We start from the raw sequence: 25477 nt of genomic DNA, 5'->3' as shown, positions 1-25477 counted from the left end.
GAACATATGTCCACCCTACTCATGTCATGTCACTGATACATGGACACAGTCACATGTGCAAAATAAGCAACATGTGATAGTACCTGTGTGTGAACATTTCCCTTCTTCTACCTTGCTGGAATCATTTTTGGGATACTGGTGTCCAAGTGGTTAAAGCTCCCATGAAAGAAGGTCCACATGTCTTTGGACAATATTATGTAGTCTTTTGAATGGTTTTCTACTTTAGAAAATAGACTATCTGTATCCAAGCCCATGATCACAAATGTGTACACACAGATTTACATGTGGCAGCCATTTGACAAATTATATAGCATTCTTCCCTTAACAACTGTCTGACTAGTAATCATGCATGGAGGGGCTTTTGAGGGAAGAAGTTTCTTTAAGCCATTGTATTCTTGATAGGAAGAGAGATCCATCTGATGAAGGATCATATTGTCCCAAAGAAAAGCTTTGCTCCATACTTTGCTGTTGCTCCACACTCTGCTATTGATTTTATAAGATATTGTTTAACAGTGGCATAAATTCAATATTTGTTCTCCAATGTGTGATATCCTCTTGGTATTGATAAGAACAGCAGTGTTAGTGACTGAAGTGCACTTCCAATCTTATCTACCCCTAAAGAATTATATGGACTGAGGGATGAGAAACAATGACATTGTGTCAAAGAGGTTCCAGTGAATCCGTGGCCAAGATAGGACTGAAACAGATGGCCCTCCAGTTATTTTGGCCTACAGTTCCCATGATCCCTTACTGTTAGCTTTATAGGCTATAAGGACTGATAGAAGCTGTAGGTCTTGTGGAGGACCATACGTTTTCCAACTCTTTTCGAGAGCAATGACTAACACTACTCACTGGTGCTTGTTGGCTTCCTAGGCTGCCTTTTTTAGAACAGCTGTTTTAGAGCAGCAATCTGTCACTAGTGGGGAGGTCTTAAAACTAGAGCCACTTCTTCTGCCAGTTCCAATTCCAGTTTGAAAGCAATTAGCTGCAAGAAACTAGCTTGTGCCCAGCTTGTGATTTCCTCTATACACTGTGCTAGGACATGCAGATAACACCAGGCAAAGCCAAGAATAGCTCTTGGGTCGTAAAATGATGGGTGTGCAGAATTAAATTTAGTTTTAAAATGCCATTTCTTCCAGACATTGTCTGGGTGAATACCAGGGGAAAAATAGCAAATCTGAAAACCTACTGTGGGCAAGAAAGCTACCATTTTGCAACCTGATTACATTGTAAATGCTAATGATTACATGGATTCTTTTTACAGTCATAGCTGTGTGATGTTGCAATTAAGGTTGTGCCAGTGTTGTCATTATGATGCTTGTGAAACGTCCTCAAAGCAGAGGTCTCCCTGGCATCATGATCATACTGGACGAAATAGTTAGCATCTGAGTTGTATCAGAAGTTTGATATTGCTGTTGCTGCAATGGAAGCCACCACCAAGTCTCTTCTGTTCCCACTGTGCTGAAGATTTTCCTTCTTAAATGTGGCAGTGCCATCACTGCTGCCTCCCTCCATCCCCATGACAAGAAAGGGAGAAATATGGGTCAGATTCTTTCTACAACTCTTTTAACTGGAAGGCATTCTCTGTCAACTTTCAGGGGAAAAAAGAACAATGTGGCATTTGGTGGGTGGGATGGGTTGTGTGATGCAAAAATTAGAAAGGCTGACAAAATGTTCTGTGTGTGGATTTTTTGAAGATGTAGTATGGTGACACTCTGATTATCATAAACATGGAGAGCCCTGGTCCATTTCTCCCAGTGCTCTTGCTGTTTTGCATTCTTGATCAGTGTGGCCTCAGGGTATACATGCTCTGTTAACACAGTCCTAGCTCACTAATGCTGTAGGTTCCCTGTGTGTATTCCCAAAAGAAGGCAGGTGAAGCCTGCAGTCCTGCACACCTGATGTACCTGGGAACAAATCGCACTGAACTCAGCAGTATCTGGGAACAAATCGCACTGAACTCAGCAGTATCTATTTCTGAATAGACATCTGTAGGATAAGTTGGACATTTAAACAAGCAAGTGTTCAAGTCTAAATAGTAACACTTTCCCCTTATTTTTATTTTACCATCCATTTAAATTATCTGGACAGTTTGCTACATGTGCATTGCTGGCCTACCTTAGACCCTTTTAGCGCGCGCACACACACACAGGCACACAAAATAATCCCGGTATTCTTGACTTAGAGGCTGGGGCTCAATTTTATGCAAAAAATGGTTAGTGGAGCCAGAAAAATGGCTCAGCATTTGCAATCTTCTGCATAAAGCAACTGCTTCATGAAAAGACCTAGCCCTGTCTTCCTGTTCATTCTCCATCACTTTTCTACATAAGACTGTTAATCCACTGTATTTACCTTCAGTTTTGTTGCAGAACTGAGATCCAAGCATGAGGATTGACTTTTCTGCTTTTCCGTATATAAGCTCTAGGTGGCACTGTGGTATAATGGAATGGCACAAATAGACAAGCAAATAAAGCATTTCCTTTAGGTTTTACAATTAAATAGTACACTTTCTCTACTCTTAAAAAAAAACTTACAAAAATACTTTATAGGCACAGAAGTGACACTGGAGCGTCACAACAGCACCTAAAAACCCCCTATAAAAGTGTAAATAGGGCATGATAAGCAGAAGATAAATGCTTTGTCTACAAATGCCTTGTCTTATATTAAGGGATGGACTTATCCTTAGACATGAGGCAGTCACCCCAGGCAGCAGATGCTGGGTGGTATAGAGAAGGCAACCTGCCCTGTACCTTCTAAGCATGACTGCTGCCTTCAGGTATAGTAGAGGACATTATCCCACCATCAGTGTCCAGGTAAGATGCACCTGCAGGTCTGTAGATGGAACGGAGGGGATTGCCAACTTGTCCTTTACCACAGACTGGAAAATTATTTGAGCCAGCCTTGCTTATACTCACTTTCCCCTGGTGTGTAGGCAATGTTCTAAACAGGAGCCCCAAGCCAGAGTTACTATGACACAGTCCAGAGCAAGGATTATTTCTGCAAGTACTGCAGAAGTGCATGCCCCATGCAGCCATATCCTTATACCACCTTCAGAAAAACAGCTTAGGTGGAAAGGAACCCAGATGAGGAGGATCTTCATTGCTATCCCATTTGTTAAGCTTTGCCACATTTGTATTGCCTTTGTAGCCCATTTTGCAACTTTGGAACCTGATGGCTTTCCAGTATGTAGGTCCAGAGATTTACATCCTAGGTTCTGTAGACTTGTATTTGGCAGATATCTGCCTGGCATTTCTCTTTTTGTATTATTTGTTTGAATACCTTGTGTGGATATTTGAGTACGCAGCCTATGCAGGTTTCCCCCGAGCCAATACCTCCTTGGACACTATGCCCCAGGCAGCAGTTTAGATAGCCTGTCTCTAAAGAAGGCTTTGCAGGAGGTCTGTCAAAGACAGGGAAGAACTTGATATGTTCCCATTAAGTCCTGTACCAAATGAATAGCTAGCTAGCTAGCTGCTGCCGTGTCACTGTGTCTCATGGTAACTCCTGGACCCAGGAACTTTCCTAGGGTTACTTCGAATGTTTCTTAGAATGTTGCTTACTTGCCCGCTTGCTTTGTCCTGAGCTAAACTGACAGAGAAAAGGCAGGCACCCCCTACAGCAGCAACCAACCTGCTGCTCTCAATTCCACCAGACCCAGGTAGGCCAGGGCCCAATGCCAATCCTCCAGGGTTCCCCAGAAGGCCATGCCCCTTCCCCTGGCCCCACACTCTTTCTCTGAATCCCCAATTGTTCAGTAGTTTCCAGGCTTTTGTGTAGTCCCCGCTTCCACCCCATTCTGGAATATGGAGATGCCTCTCCTAAGGCTTAATTAGCAGCAATATGTGTTTTAAGTTAAAATGGGAAGTGTTACATCCCTTTTGTCTTTACTCATGCCCTGTCCTGAAGTACAGCCCCTTCGCCCACCCCTGGCCTCTCCAAATTGGGATTCTGCTCCCAGGCTGAAAGTGGTTCCACATCATGCCCTATTGATTAGAATGTGCGCAACAGCAACCTTCCTAGGCAAAAGCTTAGCTGAATCCACACAGCTGACAAAGATGGACTTGAAGTGCGCATCAACAGTCTGTCCCAGTGCAAGCCTCTCGATTCTACAGCACAGGGGGCTGGTTTACTCAGCTCTGTGGGCTTCCCGGTTGGCCTCCCAGCTTCTCTGTCACTGCACCTTTGCACCCACAGTCTGTCTATTAAGGACAGAGGCACTTTCCTCAGGTTGTGGTTGGTAATTCTCCTCCATGTGCATCTTTAGCCCATGCCCAATTTCAGGCATAAGTATCTAATTTTCCAGTGTTACAGGAGTCAACATTCCACAAGCTGAAAATTCATCTGTGTGAAGTGAGAATATGATTGCATTTCATTTCTTTTAATGAAGGCTTGCAGGGCACAGGATGAGGCCAGCAAGGACATTATGCTAATGCAGTGTTATGCAGCCTCCCAGTATTGCCCTTCTTGGTTAAGCAGAGAAATGCTTGTCTTTTAGGGATATTTGGCTAAGAAGTTTCCTTAGTAGCATGTGCTTTTAGGGTTTGTTTTTTAAGCCTTTAGTAATAAAATGGATATTTTCCATTGCCCAAGGGGAAAAACACAGCAGGAGTTTTATATTTATTCAGAAAAGTAGTTCATTTGCACACCAAGTCAGCCATTAGAAATGGCTTGGTATTAAAAAGGCGGTGAATTTAAGATGCCCCCAGATTGAAATACAAGGGCCTCATAAACTCATCCATGCACCAAGTTAGAATTGCAAAGGCATCTAGAGAATCACTCTAAGTGGGCACCTCTCCTCTCCAGAGTTCTTTTCCCCGGAGATTCACCAGTGGCTGAACAGCTTCCAAAAGCTAAGTAAGTCTCTATTTCAATTGGCTAGGAACAGAATAATGCGAGAACAGAGTTACAATATCTGTAAATGTTCCCTTTCCTCCTACTTCTAGCTGGTTTTCATCTAGATGGAACTTGGCATGAAGCAGGCCCACATTTTTATGGTAAATTAGGCAAGGAAAGCAAACATGATAATATTCTTGAACTGGAGACCCTAAGATTATTCGGATTATTCAGAGTCCCAGCTCCAAGATCCTGTGACCTCAGAGCAGGGACTCCAAAGACCAAGCCTGTCCCCACAGCTGGCATTACAAGAACTGTGCCAGCTGCCCAAGGCTGCAACTGGTCCTTGGAGGGGGAAAAAAGGAAGAGTGCTAGTGGGGGGACAGGAAGCGGCTGGAGTTGTGCACTTGGGCTGATTTCTACCTATCCCTGGGGCTCTGTGCAAGGCATGGCAGCCACAGAATTGCCACCCCTGTGATAGGTGTGAAAGGATGATCTGAAACAAGGGAGTAAAGAGATTTAAAAGGTAACAAAGAAAATTACTTAGCCCAAAGGAGGGGAGGGGCTAAAATCAGATAGCACAAGATATGGGGAAACAGGCATGTAGGCAGGAGGGCCAAATACTTCCTGATTGTTTATTGACAAGCTGGGCAGAACAAAATGTGCCTAGTGTAGCCCACCAGGGGCAGGGCTGGATTGGGAAGAAGGGCCGGTGGAGTAGGCGGGCGGAAAGAGTGTAAACTCTCAGTACCCTATTAGCCAATAAGGGGAAAGGAGGAGGGAACAAGTGGCCGGGAGCAGGGTTCAAAAGGGGTGTGTGAACATGTGCTCAGGTGAATAGAAAAATGGGAAGGAAACCATTCTTTTCTGTTCCCTTTATTGCAATAAAGTTTTAAAAAGAACTCTCTGCATGCCTGGAATATTTTTCTCTTCTGACGGAAAGGAAAGAGTGATCATAGCACCTACATCTGTGTTCCAGGCCCAGGGTACACCTAGGTCTCCAAGTCTGAAAGCAGTAGCATAGGATTGTATTTTATGGTTCTGTTCTGGTTTTTTTACTGAAGGAATCTTCAGACTGGTCCGAAGGGGTAAGAGAACGCCAATGTACACGAATAGATCTTGCAATGTTTGTGGCGTGCCACCAGTATTGGAATCCTTGATCAAGGTATCCCTACCCTGGTGCTGTTTTGATGCATCATGTGGAAAAAAGATCCTTAAAGATGGGCTCCAGTGCTTTTTCCTGCCTTTCGTTCATGACTTTATGTAATCTTACCAAGTCAGTAGAGATTTTGTAGTCCCATCTCATAGAACTAAGTCATTACATGTGATGGGTTGAGTTTTTGACAGCTTTCCAGATACAGTAAATAAACTTGCCTACACATGAATCCAACCTTTTAGTCTTATAGTGATAAGCCAGAAGTGAGTAAGTGCGTCTCAAAAAACTAGCATGATATGGCATGTAAAAACTCCTTGTCATTATCGTGGGTAGATCTGATAGTTTCACCTCTTCAGGAGAAGCTTGACTTTGCTTACCTTATCAAAATGAGATTTTTTTGACAGAGATAGATGAAATAATAGGATGCTGTCTCTGTAGAGATCAGGTACCACCTGCTGCCTCTTGCAGACAGCCAGGTCCCCATGGCCTGAACATAGGCATGAGATCAAGGTAGCATAGAAAACTTGAAACCACAATTACTGGAAACAATAATAAAACAATAGCAACATCAAAATGAACAATTAAAACCAGATAATATTATACACATAATGACACCAAATGAAGGCCTCACTTACAGGGCAGGGTAAACAGGTAAGTATTTAAGGCCTTCTTGAAGAGCTGTAATTATGAAGCTTTGTGGACTTCAAATAGAACAAGTCCCACAGAGCCCATGAGTCTCATTGCTTTGACATGTGGGCACACAAGCAGGACTTCTTGATCTCAGAGTTTGGGCAAGTTGGTATAAGTGAAGATGGTCATTCAAAGAACCTGAACCTGAACCATTTATGGCTTTAGCGGCCAGATCCATATTTGCAACTCCATATAGGACCAACTGCAATGCTCCATCCGAAGCAGTTGTCTTTTTACCTGCACTGCTTAAGTTCTTATCTAAATTATGTTTCAGTTTCTTCACCCTCATCTATCCCCAAAATGTCTCTAGATGCTCTGCCATTGGTAAATCTTCTGACTAGTGGATATTGAAGAAGATAAACCATATAGTACTCAAGTTTATTTCCAGAGATTGGTAATAAATTCATATCTTCTTTATTATGGTGATCCAGTTTGTAATTCCATTATGTTAATTAAATAAATTCTGTACTGTACAAGGCTCTTGCTGGTCAACTTTGCTTCCCACAGTATCTGTGTGAGGAGTTCCAGGCACAACAGCTAGCTCTAACAGAGAGCTCTTAGATGCTTTTTATGTTGTGTTAAAGATAAAACTAAAATCTCCCTGACACATGCACGTTAGCAATCATGTTTCTATTGAAAGGAATGCTTTCTTCTTGAGATGCTTACAGGCATTTCAATGGCAAAAATAAACACTGAATATGAATAAAATAGAGACTGAGAGCCATTAATGTACCATATGTCTATCAATAACAAAAACAGCCTACTAAAAATCTTTCCTCTTGCTAAAAGGCAAATGACAGTTTCTGATTAATAAATTATCTGTACTCATGTCTGAGAAATGCTCATGTCCTGTATCATAAGATGCAGGAAGAATAACCATCTTGTGAAGTGCAGTTTAGAAAAGCTCACATCCAGAATGGAAATTATTTGGGACAATGTGTGCTGAGTTTGGAAGAACAAAATAGAACAAAATGCAAGTTCACGTTCTTTAAGGAAGGGCCAACGGGGGCCTTCCCTGCTGTCTGCAGACAACACTGGTGAGCAGCAAGAGAGCACAGGGGCTCAGACCAAGGCCTCCGTTTGCCATCAGCGCTGCTGTCCTTGGACGCTTTCATATCAAGTCCATATCCATTTCATGTATCCATCCACTTCCATCTTCCTCTAGCTCACTGGCCAAATCCAGCCAAAGGGCTTTTGCATGGCATCATCCATCTTCTCAGGTTTCTTGCTTGGGCCTCAAGCCCTGCCCATGGCTAAGCACTGAAAGGGGCTTATTCCTGCTCTGCAGCAGATGGGAGGCAGCCTTTTCAGCATGGAGGAATGGAGCATGGCTTGATCAGCTGTGGAGCTGCGTCTGGACAGGATGTGGGTGAGGATGGTGTAGGAAGGGGTGGTTGGTCTTTCTGAGGACATGTTGCATGCACAGTGAATGGCAGCCTGGTCCACCACTGGCACGTGGCCTCTAACATCCCAACATGAAAATGCTTTCTCAGCCCTCATCTAGCTCATTAGTATTGATGCTGACTGGGTCTGCACAACACAATCACCAGCCAATAATAACAGTCAATGATTGGTTGTCATATCTAGCATAGGTTCCCTTCTGTGAATGTGGGGGGGAGGGTCCTCCCAAAATTACTCATGGTGAGAACTTGTGGATTGTTGTAGGGTTTGTTTTCTCCAAGCTGGGCTGTCATGTCATCTGAACCCAGATGACTGATCCCACTGTGAATAAAGATCCACAGTCAGCAGGTGTGGAAGGAATTACTGCTATTGTATTGCATTCAGCAGGAAACCCCTTGCAACTCTTCAGAGCTAGCCTTGGTCAGTGCCAAAGCCAGTGACTCCACAAGTGCCCACATTGGTGTGGAGCCATTTTTGGTTGGTCACAACTATTATATCCTTTTAAAAAATGGTGGGGAGGAATTGGGATAGCCAGCTTGACAGCCAGCTTTTTCAATCCCAATAAACTCAGGCTTGAAAAGCTCCCATTAAATGTTCCCATTGCAAAAATACCATATTTGCACATACACAAAAATAATAACTAAAAGAAAAATGAGCATGCCCAGCCAACCATTCAGGGTACCTCTGTGGTACCTTGAAGTGGAAGCCGGGGATTTCCTGCTCTCTACAAAACAATGTAAGGGAGGTAACAGTCCCAGTGATCTCAAAATAGCTCAGCTTAGTGGCAAGAAGACTGAGGGCACTTGTTTCTTCTATTGTGTCCCCTGGGATGCTGCCTGGAGGATGAAGGGGGAAGGAAGAGGAGAGAAAGAGCAATGCCTCCACAATGAACCTGAGAATGAACCTGAGTCAGGCTCATCATGGGTGGGTGGTACAACATCCAATCCATCGTTCTGAATTGTACCCTGTGAATCTGCCCCCTGCCTGGCAGCAGTGCCTCAGTCCTTGCAGTTGCTGGGAGTTAAACCCTGGATGCAAAGCAGGATCTCTTCTGCATGTAGAGCAGGGGTCCTACAACCATTAAACTTTTTTCTACAACCATTAACAAATAGCAGCATAGCAAGGGGCTAAGAATGACCATATTTTTTCCTTTACATGACCATGACATTTTTGATTTTGAACTGATCTGATGCAGTTGCTTTGTGCAGTTAATTCCAATAGCACTTTTGTGCATGCCAGTCAAAAGGCACTGAAAGGTATGGGAAAGGAACAGAGAAATCAGCATTTATCAAGTCAGTCACAAAAAGCCAAGTGCTTTTTCTGTTGCCATATTATATATCGAGTCATACGCAGCATGAAACAGTTCTCACTCCCCTGAAAATCCCCAGCATTGTTCTGTGTGGGTTGCATGCTGTTGGCCCAAGGGTCATCAGATTGCTACATTCTTTTCCACAGCAAGTCATGCACAGGAGCAATTTATCAGTGTCACCAAGGATCAATAGGAAATGTACCCCAGCAGGGTGCTGGTGTATCTCAGCAGTTGTTCTATTTTCTATGCTTTGATCATATTGGTTGCACAAATAAGAGGCTCACGGGCTTTTGCATATACAAAAGGTGCACTGTACTACTGCTTCTGTTAAAAAATACTTCTGGTCCTGATACTTTCAGAAATTGGGACTTCCCATTTAACACCAACATGGGTTTGTTGGCATTTTCAAATATCCCTTGCCTGTTATCAAATTATGCAGAATTTATGGCCAGTATGTCCCTGCTTCTTACTGAGTGATTTAGAGCCTGCCATTTAATCCACAAAGAGAAGGGGATGTAGTTTAGTGGGAAGAGCCATGGCTTAGTGGCAGAGCACTTACTTTGCATGCAAAAGGCCCCAGGTTCAATTCCCAATATCTTCATGTACAGAAGAAAAAAAGATCTGCCTGAAATCAAGAGAGCTGCTATCAGCCAGTGTTGACAATACTGAGCTAGATAGACCAATGGTCTGACTCAGTATAAGGCAGCTTCCTCTGTTCCTGTATTCCTAGCTGGCTTTCAACACTCTTGGAATTTACGACAAAGAATACTGTGGTGCCTTGAAGCCTAATAAAAGTATTCCAGTAGGAGCTTTAATGGATACTTGCAGCAGCAGACTAACATGGCTACCCTTCTAGATTTAGTGTGTTAAAACACGTATGGTTTGGAAATGTGCTCTTGCAATGAACTTCTCAGGGGACTTGCTTTGGCAAATGTCAAGGTAACAAGGTAAAGGCAGTTTCCTTTTCTTACAGTACCCCTGGCATAGTCTTCAGTGAAGGATACACAGTGTGTGTGTGTGTGTGTGTGTAAGGTCAGGCTGGGGGAGAACTCTGACAAGCTTGTAATAACCTTGGGTACACATAGAACTGATGTCCTCTGTGGCGGAGTGAGTGGCATGAATGGGGTTTAGACTTTGATTACTGCTGTTGTGTTGCATATTAGAGACGATCAGTGCACAATTTAACATTAATGGAAAGAAACAGCCCTTGCTGTTCATTACGCAGAATGCTGTGGCAGACTGTGGAGGCAGACTTCTGTACTATGCCTCTGGAGCCTGCAAGTGGGAGTTAACTATTTGAATACTCCTCTGCATAAGACAGTCTCCCTGCAGACAGTAAACTAGTATATCTGCTGTACTAGTTTATCACCATCCCAGATGTGCTAATTTAGTATATGCAAGGAAATTTTTCAATATGTTCTTATACCCACATTTGATTTCTATCATAGCATTCTGTGTAACATGTTGAACTTTAGAGCTGAGCTGAAAGGGACTTTCACTTTTGTAAAATAATATGAGATTCTTTCTTGCCCATCTCATTCCATGATGCTCAGGATGGACGATACAACATATCATGATATCATCTTATTTCATTTGACAGAGACAATAATTGGGTGACCACTGAGATGACCAGACTGAAAGGAAGAAATGCATGTTATTAAAAAGAGATAAATGTACTAATGCTGCCAGTTCATACATTTTTTTTACATTTTTACATTTTTACATTTTTACAATGACCAAATGTGGTTTGTTGTTGTATTACATGTTCTTTACCCCACTTTTGTGCTTATCCACACAACATACAACATACTGCACAACCTATGTAACATATTTATATAGGTTTTATTCCAGTCTAATTCTAACGGTTTCTTCTGAAGAATCTGTAGAATTGCAATTCGATGAGCTGACTATAAGCTTCTGGAGATCACTGGTTCCTCTCCCGGAACTCTTCTCAGAACCCTGAGAAAAGGAATAGCAGTTAAATGAATTCAAGTCACTCTATGGTGTAGTCATGTCCTCTGAAAAGACCAATCGTGAACTGAATTACTATTGCCTTACTATTACTATAGATGCCTTCTAGGGGAGGATGTTTTCACACATGTGAACTGATATTTTCACAGGCATGAGCGAATACACACTCGAAGACCATATCGTGTCGATGCAGCTGACAAATATTCTCCAGATGATGATATGGTAAACCTTGAAGTCCTGGATGAGGTAAGATATGGTTATCCTGAGAATGAACAGTGATCTTTCTGCCTGCTCTTGCCTTTTCTTTGTACTAATATCTCCATGTCACCAAGTTAATTATATATTTTTCTGACATATTGTGGGGGAGCCACCCATATGTCACAGGATTATAATCTCCTATTATAGGTTCATTTATATTTTGAGCATTTAGATGGTTCTGTTACACGGGGGAACCAGATAATGGAGGGGGTAAATTACATTATTATTTGAGCTTGCTACAATGAGTATTCCAGTTTTCTGAACTTCAAGATTAGATTGTATATCTTTCATAATCAATTTCCATTTGTGCAACAGTCATTAGAAACATATATATTTATAATAAATACAGCAATTGTACATTCACTTTCCACCTTTATAAACTAGTTAATTTCAACTTCATTGATATTTCACATATGCAAGGGAAACACATGGCAATTTAGCAGGTATGCGAAGAGAAAGAAAGAGCCCAGTCCATGCTACATGGATGTCCCATCTCCTTCCTTTCCTCCTCCTTTTCTCCAGAGTTGTGGTATCTTTCCCTCCTCACACTCATATCTCACCTGACTTTGCCTGTTGAAACGAGAAAGGAGTAGATATGGGCTCTCTCTGCAAAGTCTTGGTAATTTCAGCTCATTTATAAAACCGAGTGGGCTCACCTCATTGAGAAATAAGTCCACCTTTACCTTTATAGACCTCTCATTCGTTTCCCTCTGTTTTATCCTCAGTTCTGTGAGGTGGGTTAGATTGAGACTGGCCCAAAGGCACCCAGTGATTGGCCCAAAGGCACCCAGTGAGCTTCATGGCTGAGGGAAGGCCTCCCAAGTTCCAGTCCAGCACTCTAACCATTAAACTACACTGGCTCTCATTTTCCTCCTGAGGGAGCAGAGTAGGGCAGTACTGAGGAGTACCCATGGAGGTGCAGTGATTCTGGGAGGGAAAGAACAAGAGAGGGAGAGTTTAGCTACCCCTCCTGCCTGCCCATGCTGCAATTCAAGACTCTTGCTTCATATGACAACTGTGATTTTAATACATGAGAATACAGCTGCCACCAGAATGACTGAGATACCAGCATGTGACATTGGCTCTATGAGTTATCTTCCTGCTAGTCAATCTTCTCAGGATTCCATTGTTACCTACACAGAAGAGTCTGCCCAGGTTTCTGAATCCTCATTCAGATGAAAGAGCAATGCTTATGGGTTTCTTTGTGTACTGAGCTGTCATGTTCCATAGTTGCTTTGAGGAGGAGGAACTGCTCAGTACACCCAACATCCCTGCAGAGTAGTGAATTGTTAGACCAGGTCAAATGTGTAATGCAAGAAGCACTCATTCATTCTTATCTAAGAAAGGCATATGGGGGAATTTAATTTTCATAATTTGTGCTCTTTTTAAAAATCCCAATGAGAATAGGGCTATTAAAAAAGAAAAATAGATCTACAAACATTATAGAAAAATATTAGAATTGATAGCTCTCTCCAGTTTTCCTTTTGTATTAGTAGAGAGGAAACTAAGACTTCAATCTTTCCAAAGTTAAGCACATTTTTGTGAAAACAGATTTCAGTGGGCAATTGATTGGAAATTAATGGCATGTAAAAGTGCTTTACATTGGCTTGATTTGAGCCTTAGGTTAAAAAAAACTGTAATTGTAAGCAAAATATCATACAGTTTTGTGTTTCTACAAAGCAATTTAGCTTAATGTTATGGGCATTGTCTAGAAAGTTAAGCGACAAGAACAACAGAAAGTTAAATATATTTTCATTGTGTCTTTATATTTCCAGTGTATATTTGGGCATTAGCACATCTACAATTTATTTCCCCAAACTATACAATAACTATAAGTTGATAAACAAGCTTATTGCTTTTAACCTAGCATAATTATAGTTTCACCTTAAGGACAGATATGAGTCCATGAAAAGAATGGGTGTGATATAGTGACATCTGTATTTAATGTGAATGAATCACATGTAAGATTATCACTTATTTTTTCATGCATTTGATGTACTTAGTTGCAGTGAATTTCCTGTCTGCAGAAATACTGCTGAACTCTACAATTTGTAATCATTTCAGGATACAATTATTCATCAATTGCAGAAGCGCTATGCGGACTTACAAATTTATACGTATGTTGGAGATATCTTAATAGCCTTAAACCCCTTCCAGAATCTTAGCATATATTCTCCACAGGTAAGAAAGATCCTACAGTTTTGTTTTTTAAATATGCTAAATATTTTACATAATTTTATTTTTGTTATGAAAATCAGTTGAACAGAATTCTCTCTAAAAATGCATTTTAGATAAAGGACATAAATTTCTGAAGAACAGTTGCCCCAATACTTCCCTTGCCTCTTAAATTTATTTTAAAAGATGTTTGGGCTACCTTTATGGGTAGAACATTTTTTGTTGCTGCAAAATGTCTAACGGGGCCTAAAAAACAAAGGGTGGCATAGCTCAGCTGTAGATCTTTGTTTGAAGAAAGACCTGGATTCCATCTTTCTTTATTTATTCATTGTATATGCTGCCCTATTAGCCATAAGTTTTTTCTGGGTGGCTTACAACATAATCAGTAAAATCAACTGTTATAACTCATATAACATATGAGAACAATTCATGCAACAACCAATAATAGAACAATAATTTAAAAACAAGAAATTGTTGTTGTTAACAGTTGAAATGAAATGAAAATGTCTTTAATTGGCATCTAATGGAATATAAAGCAGACGCTAACCTAATCTCTTACGAGATCGAGTTCCCTATTTGGATAGTAGAGAAGGCCCTCTTCCTTGCAAACTCCCCCCTCACTTCACTGGGGGGAGGGATACAGAGGAGGGTCTCAGATGATGACTGCACTGAGCAGATAGGCATATATGGAGAAAAGCCCCAAGCTGTTTAGGGCTTTGTATGTTATCATGAGCACTCTGAATTGGACCCACATGGAAACTGGCAGGCAATGTAGCCTGCCTAAGACCAGCATGATATGCTCACAAGTGCCAGTCTTTGTCAGCAGGTAAGCTGCCCAATTTTGGACAAGTTGCAACGTGCGGCCCATTTTCAAAGGCAGCCCCAAGTAGAGCACATTGCAGTAATCCAAGTGGGTGATTACTAGCACTTGGATAACCGTAGCAAGGCTACACTCATCCAAGTAGGGATGCAGCTGATAAATCCGCCAAAGCTGATGGGAAGTGCTCCTGGATACAGAATCCACCTAAGCAGCAAGTGACAACTTGGGATCATTGGACATTTCCAGTTAAAGTATTGGGTCAAAAAGCCTTTTTTTCCCAAAGAGCTATTGCCAGGTTGAGTAGACCAGGTTCCCCTTCTTGATAAGCTAGACTATAACTCCCATCACCTGCAACATCTGTTTGTAGTCGATGTGCGTTGGAGTGTAACATGTCTGAAAAGTACCATAGTGGAAGAGACTATGATAGACAATATTGGACTAGATGAGTCTTCACCAACTTTGTGCCCTCCAAATGTTTTAGCCCACAACTTCCATCGCCCATGACTATTGTTATGTTGACTGGGACTGATAGAAATTATAGGCCTAAACACCTGGAGGGTGGTGTATTAATGGGAAAGGCTAGGTGAGCAAATAATTTGAGCTAGATTCACAAAAAGCACAAGCAAAATTTATTTGGGGGATTCTTTTTCTGTCCCTTTAGTGTTTTATGTGGGAGCATCTGTTTGCTTGGCTTACATGTTGTACTTTTTCAACTGCCTTTTGCTGTTTAGTTTTCCAAGCTTTACCATGGTATGAAGCGCTCTTCAAATCCACCCCACATATTTGCCTCTGCAGATGCTGCTTACCAAGGCATGATTACTTTTAACAAAGACCAGGTAAGAAAACACTCACTTTTTACATTCTTAGCATTTCCTGCACAATACAAGGAATATACTAAGTTTCTTACTTCTGAAATGCATTGTAGTTGGCCAAATGACCTGTGAGGAACATTCTGAGTTTTGTCCAGTGAAAATCAAACACTGAGGTCTTGCTAATACTGTTTTAAATATTACATTTTTCAGATGTATATGTATTTTTAAAGCATGCCTAAAAACCTAATGGGCTGGAGCCAGCCTCAGGGCGAAATTACATGGTACATTACATACATAGGGTGAAGATAATCCTAAATTTATTTTTTACCTTCATGTTAGCTGGCTGGCTCAGATGTAGATTATAACCAGTGCATGCAAGTAGGGAATGTTTAAACCTTCCTACCTGGAAACTCCCCCACTGCTGCGTGTGCGCACACGCACACACACACACACACACACAAATTGCCATCTGAGCAGGGAGCAACATGAGGGGTAAAGCTCCTTTGATGCCATCTCTGTATCTGTGGGAGAGGCTGTCAGCAAAAAGGATCCTGAAGCCTTCCAGTGCCTATAAACATTCACCACATTTTTTGCTGGAATGGCTTGTTGGAAGAACTTGCTTTTTAAAAGCTGCAAACTTTCCTATATAGGAAAACCTATTCAGAAATAAGTAAAGGTCAAATCAAACCGAATGCATTCTTAAAGATCCAGCATGACTCTGCCAAAATGGGTAAACTAGACAGGATTTGAGGATGATTTATTTGTGGCACATATCAGTGAGGATGGAAGGCAAGGTCTGGAATAAAAATGTCACTCTTTTAAGTTCAGTGTCCTTATCCTTCCCAGCTGCCAATGGTTTCTGGCTTGGTTTATGCCTGTACAACTCCTAGGATTAGGTGTAATGTTTCCAGAACACATGTAAGCACACAGCTGGAATTGCAGATATGCCTCTAGTCTGAGGAGTTCAGCCTCCAGGTCATGTAGTAGTTATTCTGCATGCTCCCTAGGGAAACAATTTCTGTCTGTTTTTATGTGTTCGAAGTTGGCATTGGAGGCAAGGCCAAGGCCTGTGGCCATAAGTCATAAAAATAAGAGTAATTAACTCTGTGATTGCTCATTTTCATGCATAATTTGGATACTTCTAATATAACTGTAATGAAGGCAGAAATCCAATTATATGGCAATGATTCCAATGCAAATGGAACACAGTCTTGCAGGAATGGGAGTCTTCATAAACTGAAGATTGCAATCTTGCACTACTCTTCCATATGAAGTATAATACACAGAGATGACAATTAACTATAACAAAAGACAATGCTTTCGGTTGGGAAATTTCCTCTATTTCTGCATGATGTGCAGTAAACTTGATTCAGTGTGTGTGTGAGAGAAACCTTAGAAAGTAAATACAGATATGTCACCCTTTAGACACAATAGTTAGACAGTTAGAGACTCTTTGGAGCCAATGTAGTATAGTGGTGGACTGGAATCTGACAGATCTGGGTTCTAGTCCTCCATTTGGCCACAAAACTCACAAAGATCAAGTAGATGCTCCTGCTAGAGGAAAGGGGAGTAGATTATTTCTACTGATCCCCTTGTAGTCTACAGTACACACACAGTTCTCAGAAGCATTCCTGACCTATTGGAGTAGTTTTGAGGACTAAAGGGGAATGTTGGGGGAAGGTGGAACAAGAAGAAAAAGTATTCTTCCTTCCTCCAAAGATTCCCATGATAGAGTTCTGCTAACCAAGGGGCATTGAACATATACATTTTGGTATCTGTCTAAGAAGACAGCATTAATCTATGAAAGCTTCTTGCTTATGAATATTTATATGTATACTAAAGAGAGTTAGGTTTGCAAATTTGGGGCTTTTCTTTGTTCTTTCAAGCTGTGCATGATTTGCTGAACTCTACATGGGTGGTCAAGTTTAAGATGCTTAAATGGTAAATAGAGATTAAAGTGTATCCCCTGAGTTGTAAACTATGCATCTTCCCCTCTATTTTGTGTGGCAGTGCATTATCATCAGCGGGGAAAGTGGTGCTGGAAAGACTGAAAGTGCCCATCTCATTGTGCAGCATCTCACCTTCTTGGGAAAGGTATCTATTGACTGCCACATAGCTTCAGTAACAATCCTGTCAAGTGAGGCATGTAATCCTAAATAGTGTTTTAGCCTCTTCTCTAGTGCAGGTATGAGGAGCTTAGAAGCCTCCACTGCCATTTTCAGTTAACCAAAATGTAGGTTTATTGTCAAAACCAGACAAACAGTGGCTAATCCTAACTATGGTTTACTAAAACAAACTAACTTCATAAGCAATGCTTGGATGTTGACTTGAGTGGACCACAGTTAAGCATCCTTGCAGGTTGTCTAGGTTGGAACACTAAGATAAGATTAGTCAAAACAAGAAGCACGAGCTTCCAAATTTCTCTTCAGATTTGAAGAACTAAGGGTGAACAAGTCCCTCACCTGGTGCCAGAGAGATCACAGCATAGGCACCAGATGAGTCTCTCTGATTAGCTTTTAGATGCACTGCAAATGCTCTTTTAGGCTGCCATTGTATATGTACTTATCTGGAAACACGTTTCATTAAACTCAGTAGGGCTCATCTGTGAGTAGACATGAATAGAGATGTTCTGTTTTTCCCCTGAGCTGGCATGTTAATGCTGTTTTATAGTGTTATTGCTTGTTCGTTGCTGTTAATTTTTTTGTTGGGTCCCTCTTGCTGCAGTTATAGCTGTTTTTTTATCAATGTATTTCCTTTCAATGGATTGCTTTCATTTTTTATTGTTCACTGCCTGCAAGGAAGGGTGGAAAGGTTTTAACTAAACAAATGATACCTATTTTGCTGGGACTTTCCATGTGCCCTGTTTTGTCTGTGAAGGCCAGCAATCGTGCTTTGCGGGAGAAGATCCTCCAAGTGAACCCACTAGTTGAAGCCTTTGGGAATGCCTGCACTGCTATCAACGACAACTCCAGTCGTTTTGGGAAATACCTGGAAATGATGTTTACACCAACAGGGGCTGTAATGGGAGCAAAAATCTCAGAATATCTGCTAGAAAAATCCAGAGTCATCAAACAAGCAGTGTAGGTATAAATTGGGCAGTTTCACATGAAATGTTTTTGTTTGTTTTTAGCTGTTTTACTTCTTTATCTATTGGAAAGTGCTTCTAAGGCCTCTCAAACTGGCTCATAAAGTTCATACATCATGAATACACAATTAAAATGCAATTAACAGCTTAATAACTGAACAAAACAATAAGCCCAAAACCAAATGCAAACATCAAAATCAGTCACAAATGGAAACGATTTCCATTAAGAAGCCCCCTGATACTCTGAGGAAAAGGCCACTAAGAATAAATGTATCGTAAATTTCTTCTAAAGGACTCGAAAGTGGTACCTCAGCTCATAATGAGTTTTGTAAGTATGGTAGCAGTTACTAAGAACATCATCTCAACAGGAAGGAAAACAGGGTAGAACTTGGCAATGCAGTGTCTAATAAAACACACCTATATATGGGATATGATTATGGCACTGTGTGCCCTGCAATTGCTGATGTTTTTATGAAGTCGGCTCCCATTGCATTAATGAAGAAAGTGTCTGAGAGTAAAATCTTAAGTAGTAAGACCCAGAAGTCCCCACTGGATCAGATATAACGACAATTTCTTGCAGAATCAGGCAGAGTTCTATGATGCAGTCTTGTCCCAATCCTGTTTACAGCAAGTCAAGTGGCTTTTAATGTTCAATTAGTTGTGTCCTGCCTTTTCTCTAGAGAGTTGTGAGCAAACTTTTGCCATAACAATAACTGTGTGAGGTGCATGATTCAGAAAATGATAGCCGTTTGCTTAATATCACCCTCGGAACATTGGTGATGGGCAAGGATTTTGAAACTTGGAATCTGCAATCCCCATCCCATGCAGAGCTCTTTTTCTATGAATCAGAAACACTCTTTTAGTCTAGGAGTGAAACTGAACATGAATTTCAGTTTCTTTCCACCTGGGCCTCAGATAGTCTGTGCTGTTCTACACCAAACTGGTGCTTTCCAGATGTGTTGGACTGCAACTCCCATAATGCCCAGCCAGCATGGCTACACAAATTTTGAAGCAAATCTTGAGACTGGGCTGAAGTGTGAAAGAAGAGGTCCTGTTGTACGAGCAAAAGTCCACACATGTGATATTGGATTCTAGCCAATCAATTCAGATTTCATAACTGTTCAATGCATTTTAAAAATACCAGGATCTTGTGCAAGTGCACAAGAGCAAAAGATAATCTGTCCACTATTTAGCCCACTGTAGCAAAACTCCCCTTTTGTCAATGACCTTGTCAATCCCATCCTTTGCTTTGGCACTTCCCTGCCTAGTCAACACTTTGTTTTTTTTAAAAGACTGCTTCATGTACTCCCAAAGTAATGCCACCGGGCTGGAATGCAGCTTCTCTAGCATAATGCAGCTGCCTTTGCCTCTTTCCCTTTTTGTTTCTCTGCTGGTCTCTGTTGCTAGCTGTCAAATATAATGATAGTTATGAGGCAAAGAAACCATGGGTTCTCATACTGTTTGTGGAAAACAACAGGCAATGGAAAAACTGCTCTGGGTTCAGATGTCATGACAAGCTGTCCTGCAACAACCCATGGTGACAATCCATGACGGCTTAGAGTGCTGTGCAAGCCTGCAAGCCTGGTCTTAATCCCACCATGGAACTTCTTAATAAGTCACAACTTCTAGCTCAGGCAAACTGAATTATAGGAGAGGGCTTACCATTCAGCACTGTTGCCAGAATGGGTTTACACAATATCAGCCTTCTCTAATTTGTTGCTCTCCAGATGTTTTAAATGGCAGCTGAGAGTGATGGTGGTTCATAATATATTTATATGCTGTTACTGATGTTATTTTGTTTTGGATTTCTGCTTTAAACAGTTTTATTTAAACATTATTTCCTTGACAGGCCAGCTACAGTATTGTTGCAAACATTGGACATATTTAAAGTTTTTAATTTTATTTTTATTGTTCCCAACTTGGGAATAGTATTGGACATGGAGTGGGATAGACAGCCTGTAAATAAATAGAACAATACATTAGATATTTATTATTGCTGGGTATGTTTTTGTTGCCAGACAGCATATGTCCTGAGCTTGCTCTTCACAAGCATGCCAAACCACAGCTTATGTTTATTTGCCTTATAATAGCTTGCTTTTCTTTAACAGAGGAGAGAAAAACTTCCATATATTTTATTATATTTATGCTGGCCTTTATCACCAGAAGAAACTCTTTGAATATAAGCTTCCAGAGAAAAATCCACCCAGGTAACTTCTACTGATTTGCTGATTTGTTCTTAATGCCTGCCATAATTGGCTACTGATTTGCTCCTGCTTTCACTGTGATCCTTTAGAATCAACCTTAATCCTTCCCCAGAATTTAAGGATCCTTTGTAATCTCCTCAAGTACAAAAGTGGATAAGACAATAAGGAATTTTATGATTTAAACTTGTTCAAACTACATGAATCAAAAATAAAAAGTATCTGTTATAATTTTCCCACTGTCTTGGATATCACCTGCTTTCTAAAATAATTTATTGCTAAGTTAATGGTATGTGTTAGCATTACGCAAATAAACACAAATGAATGGTTTTAAAAGGGCACATAATTGTTTAGGTAATTAGCATACTAGAACAAAATTTGTCTTTGGATAGTCTAGTTTGTCAACATTGTGCCCCTTCTCTTGTCTCATTTTATCATTTATAAATCCCTCTTTGAATATAATGGCACCCAGACAGCTTGAAATTTGCTGGTCCTATTGATTTCTGGTGCTGGTGCTAGTAGTGGTAGATGTATCCAATATTACTAAAATTTAAAAGTTCAGTTCAATGAGTCCACCCTAAATACAACTAGAATTGGATCAATTGTCTTAGGAAGGTAAGGAAGTTTAAATGTATCTCTATGCATTTTGCAGACATATTGAATCCCCAGGGAGGGCTGCACCACTTAGTTTCAGAAAAGGAAATTTCGGTCTTAAGCCAATTTCAGTCTTATACAGTGCTTTGCTTATACCTTTGGAGCAACTGTTAACTATTTATCTATATGGGAAAAGAGAGAGAGAGAGAGAGAGAGAGAGAGAGAGAGAGAGAGAGAGAAGCAGCACTGATGGTGTTCGCTATCTAGTTTCTTGGGGAGGTGAGGTGAGGTGAGGTGGGGGGGATGGGGCACACTTTATCTATCACTCTGCTAGTGGGGCAGTGGTAAATTTTGAAGTTCAGGTGCTCACCATGGCAGTCCCCATAGCCACACAGTTAACGAGAATCCAAAAATGCAGGTACTGGAATTAGTCCATATTAACTAACCAGGTCCAGCATGTTTTATCTCCACCATACCTCAGCCTCAAGCCCTTGTTCCATTCCATAGATCAGCCTTTTGGGAAATGATGGAATGAAAAATGTGAGTGTGTCTCTGAGTGCGTGCAAAATGTTTTCTCCTCTGAGTACCCCCAATGAGCTTGTACAGATGAGATGATCAAAAAAGACATCTGGCTCTGTTGGGTTTGCTTTCAGTCTCCATAACTTTCTTTTCAGAAATCACGAACTGATTTCAGTTGTCCCATTGTATTTAGGTATATTGATAATGACACTGGAAGGGTGATGCAAGATATTATTAGCAAAGAATCCTATGGCACACAGTTTGAAGCAATTCAACATTGCTTTAGGATCATAGGGTTTACTGATGAGGTAAGTGATACCTTTTCGTTTTGGTAACAGAAAGATAATGGTCTTGCTTTAAAAACTTGATTGTTATTTTTGTGTGGCAAATTTAATACAGGTTTGGGCTTGTGGAAGAATTATTTGTATTTCTTCGATATTTGGTTTGCAAGCAGCTGTGCATGGGTACTAGGCTGAAGCCCAATTCTATTCAGTTAAACATATATTCACATTTTAAATTACGTTTTGTTGTTGTCCACTTTATTGTCAGTTTGGCTGATCGAGTATCTTTGTCTTTCCTGCACAAGGAAGATGTGACCACAGCCCTGCTGCTACACTGAATTAGAATAAATGCATGTCTAGAGAAGGAAAGGCAGAGAGCTGAAGCTAAGAGGTCAGAGCAGGCACAGAATGATATAGTTAGCATTTAGGCCAGCAAGCCAGAATGCTACTTCTGGGGCAAAAGGAGTTCAGTCCACTAAGAATTTCTTATGCCATAACTGGGCATTTTACCAGCTGGTTGTGTTCTGTCAGAAACAGGAAATGAGGTCTGATAAACTAATAAGCTCATGATTCTGCCAGATGTTACCCGTAAGTAATCAGATTCTTTCTGAGTTCTGTCCCTGAGCCACCTGAACATGTTGTAACTCATGGTTTCCCTAATTGCAACAAATCCTTTCTGTGCTTGGCCTGGTTTGGCTTTGGCCCATCTAGTTTTCCAGGTGTCTATGCATATCAGGGTGCAGAACATGTCTAGAAACTAAATCTAGCCTGCTTGGGATCCAGATTTGGTTTCCAAGTTTTCCCGGACAGCCCCACTCTTCCCCCTGACCCCAGTCATTACGTGGCTTTCTGGCTTTTGTGCAGCTTCCCTCTTTCTAAAGGCCAAAATGCCTCTCCTAACTATTAGTTATTGGCAGCAAGCGCTTTAAGCAAGCCATACTAATATATTTGGGTGTTTTGGGCCCTAACCCTTTTGTCTTCATTCCCACCTTGCAGCAGAATGCAGCTTCTGCGAGTGTCTCCAAAATGGAATTTGGTCCTCAGGCTGAAAATGTTTCAGCACCTCTTGTCATGTATGCCTGGGAAGCTTGCCAAAATGTGCATGCACAACACCCCTGCTGTAGGTTATGGAAAGTGGGCCTTGAAGAAGCAAGCAATGCTACTGGATCTGGATCTCACAGACAAATGGGCTGATAATTCACTGTGTGGCCACCTTTGTGCCTCTACTCCCAACTTTTGTAATAATCCTGGGCAATTAGGTCTCAAGGGTATATTATGGAACCTCTACAAGCTGGATGCATTCAGTAGGGACTGCATGGCCAGCTGTTGAGTGACATGTATGGATAATTTAAAAACAAAAAGGAAGGTAACATGTCATAAAGAAAACCAAAGAGGACACTGATATAAAAAAAGCAAATGCAAATTCAGAAACAAATGTAATAATTTAGAAAGGAATATAGTGCATCTCACCATAGGGTGGAAGACAGTGACAGGTTACCTGTGTGCCTTGCTTAGCCTGCTGCCTAGATGCTGTTGATGGGCAACTTGAAGGCCCAGCTTTCCCTTAGATGGCTCTTTATATTAACACCAGGCTGAATAGCCCTTCCGATAGAGGACCTATCTGTACTTCTGGACCAGAGGATATAAACAGTTTCCACAGGACAGAACAGCGAGGTCATATTACCATGGAGTGTGTTTGGACTCCAGAATTCTGGCCTTAAAGGTTGTCATTCCTCTTGCTTGTAGGAAGTTCACTCAGTATATCGAATTCTGGCTGGAATCTTAAATACAGGAAACATCGAATTTGCTGCCATTTCCTCCCAGCACCAAACAGATAAAAGTGAAGTGCCCAATGCTGAAGCCTTAGATAATGGTAAATATTTCTTAAAAGTCTAATTGTGCTTAAAGATACTGCCAGAATATGCATAAGAAAATCCAGTTTTAAACAAGATGGCTGCCAGTGTAAGCAGCCTCAGTCTCATGGCATGCTTGTGCAATCTTTCAGCTGCTGCACTGCTGAGTATTGGCTCAGAAGAACTTCAGGAAGCTCTTACCTCACATTGCGTGGTAACACGGGGTGAGACAATTATCCGGACAAACACTGTGGACAAGGCAGCAGATGTGCGTGATGCCATGTCAAAGGCACTTTACGGCCGACTCTTCAGCTGGATTGTAAATCGCATTAATACCCTGTTGCAGCCTGATAAAAATATATGGCAAGTTAACACATCAGTAAACAGCATGGGTGCTGGTGGTTTCATCCATGTCTATATCTTTCTTTTTATTTTATAGGAGAAACTTGTTTTAGATAATAGCTTTCGTGCTGTGATACTGCATCTTTGTTTCCAGGGAGATAATTCCAGTGCTTTCAAAGAGGTGACTGGGATTTATCCTAGTTGGTTAGTGGGATCAGTGTGTGAGGTTAAAATTCCATCAGTTCCTTGAGAAGATATTTGGGTATATACTCATCACAAAATAACATTTTTAAAGTTAGTCCATTTCAAGACAGAAAACTAACTGAGGGCACAATCTTATATATGTTTAAATGGAAAAAAAGTCCTACAGCTCCTAGCAATTCACAGCCAGGCACACTGGCTAAGGCATGCTGAGAGTTCTAGATTTTCTTTATTCTAAACATACAATTATACCCTGAAGCTCTTTGAATTATAAGGCTATGCTATACAAATATATAAGATGGCATTCTCACTGGAGATGGTTACTAAATGCAACCTAACCTGATTTATCTGCACACATGAAAGCTAAAGTGCTTTATGGATTACAAAGCTTTTTTTGAAATATTTTTAGGTCTTGATTCTGAAGCAAATTTTTATTTTATTTAGTATCTCAGTTTTCCCTTGTTTTCAAAGCAAGTTGTAATAATAAAAAGATAACAGTAAATCACAAAAAATAAATATAACAGGTTTTAGGGCTAAGCTTGCAGATTATAAAACTGAGCTTTGACTAGACCAGGCTCAGACTAAAGTTTAGTTTTAGACCTTATTCTGGACATCAATATTACCTTGGTTTTGAAAGATGGTTCAATTGTGCATTTTGTTTGTTTTTCCATCTAGTAACTCTGAAAATGGAATGAATGTTGGAATACTGGATATTTTTGGCTTTGAGAACTTCACAAGGAACTCATTTGAACAGCTGTGCATAAACATTGCAAATGAGCAGATCCAATTTTATTTCAATCAGCACATCTTTGCACTTGAGCAGGTAAATTTTCCATTATTGGAGTTGGTTGCTACTGTGGGAATTCTATAGGCTAGATCCGGGGCTTGTGAGGCAAGTGAATAAGAGAAGGTGACTTTTCTCTAAGAAGTTTTCTTATTAATTCATCCCTTCCTCTATATGGGATTATTTGTCACA

General features: G+C 40.9%; 1 protein-coding gene across 1 annotated transcript in view; it reads left to right on the top strand.

The window, feature by feature from the left end:
* The window catches only part of MYO3B (myosin IIIB), a 210217-nt gene that overhangs the window by 66729 nt on the left and 118011 nt on the right, over positions 1-25477 (top strand). Inside the window, 10 exon segments of the mRNA XM_044418298.1 lie at positions 11510-11606; positions 13683-13799; positions 15345-15449; positions 17436-17519; positions 18303-18505; positions 20619-20717; positions 22018-22132; positions 23852-23978; positions 24111-24321; positions 25177-25324. Coding sequence (XP_044274233.1) covers positions 11510-11606; positions 13683-13799; positions 15345-15449; positions 17436-17519; positions 18303-18505; positions 20619-20717; positions 22018-22132; positions 23852-23978; positions 24111-24321; positions 25177-25324 — 1306 coding nt within the window.

The sequence above is a fragment of the Varanus komodoensis genome, unplaced genomic scaffold (genome assembly GCF_004798865.1).
Source record: "Varanus komodoensis strain SLA01 unplaced genomic scaffold, ASM479886v1 scaffold9, whole genome shotgun sequence".
Taxonomy (NCBI): Eukaryota; Metazoa; Chordata; class Lepidosauria; order Squamata; family Varanidae; genus Varanus; species Varanus komodoensis.
This window is presented reverse-complemented; position numbering and strand designations above follow the sequence as displayed.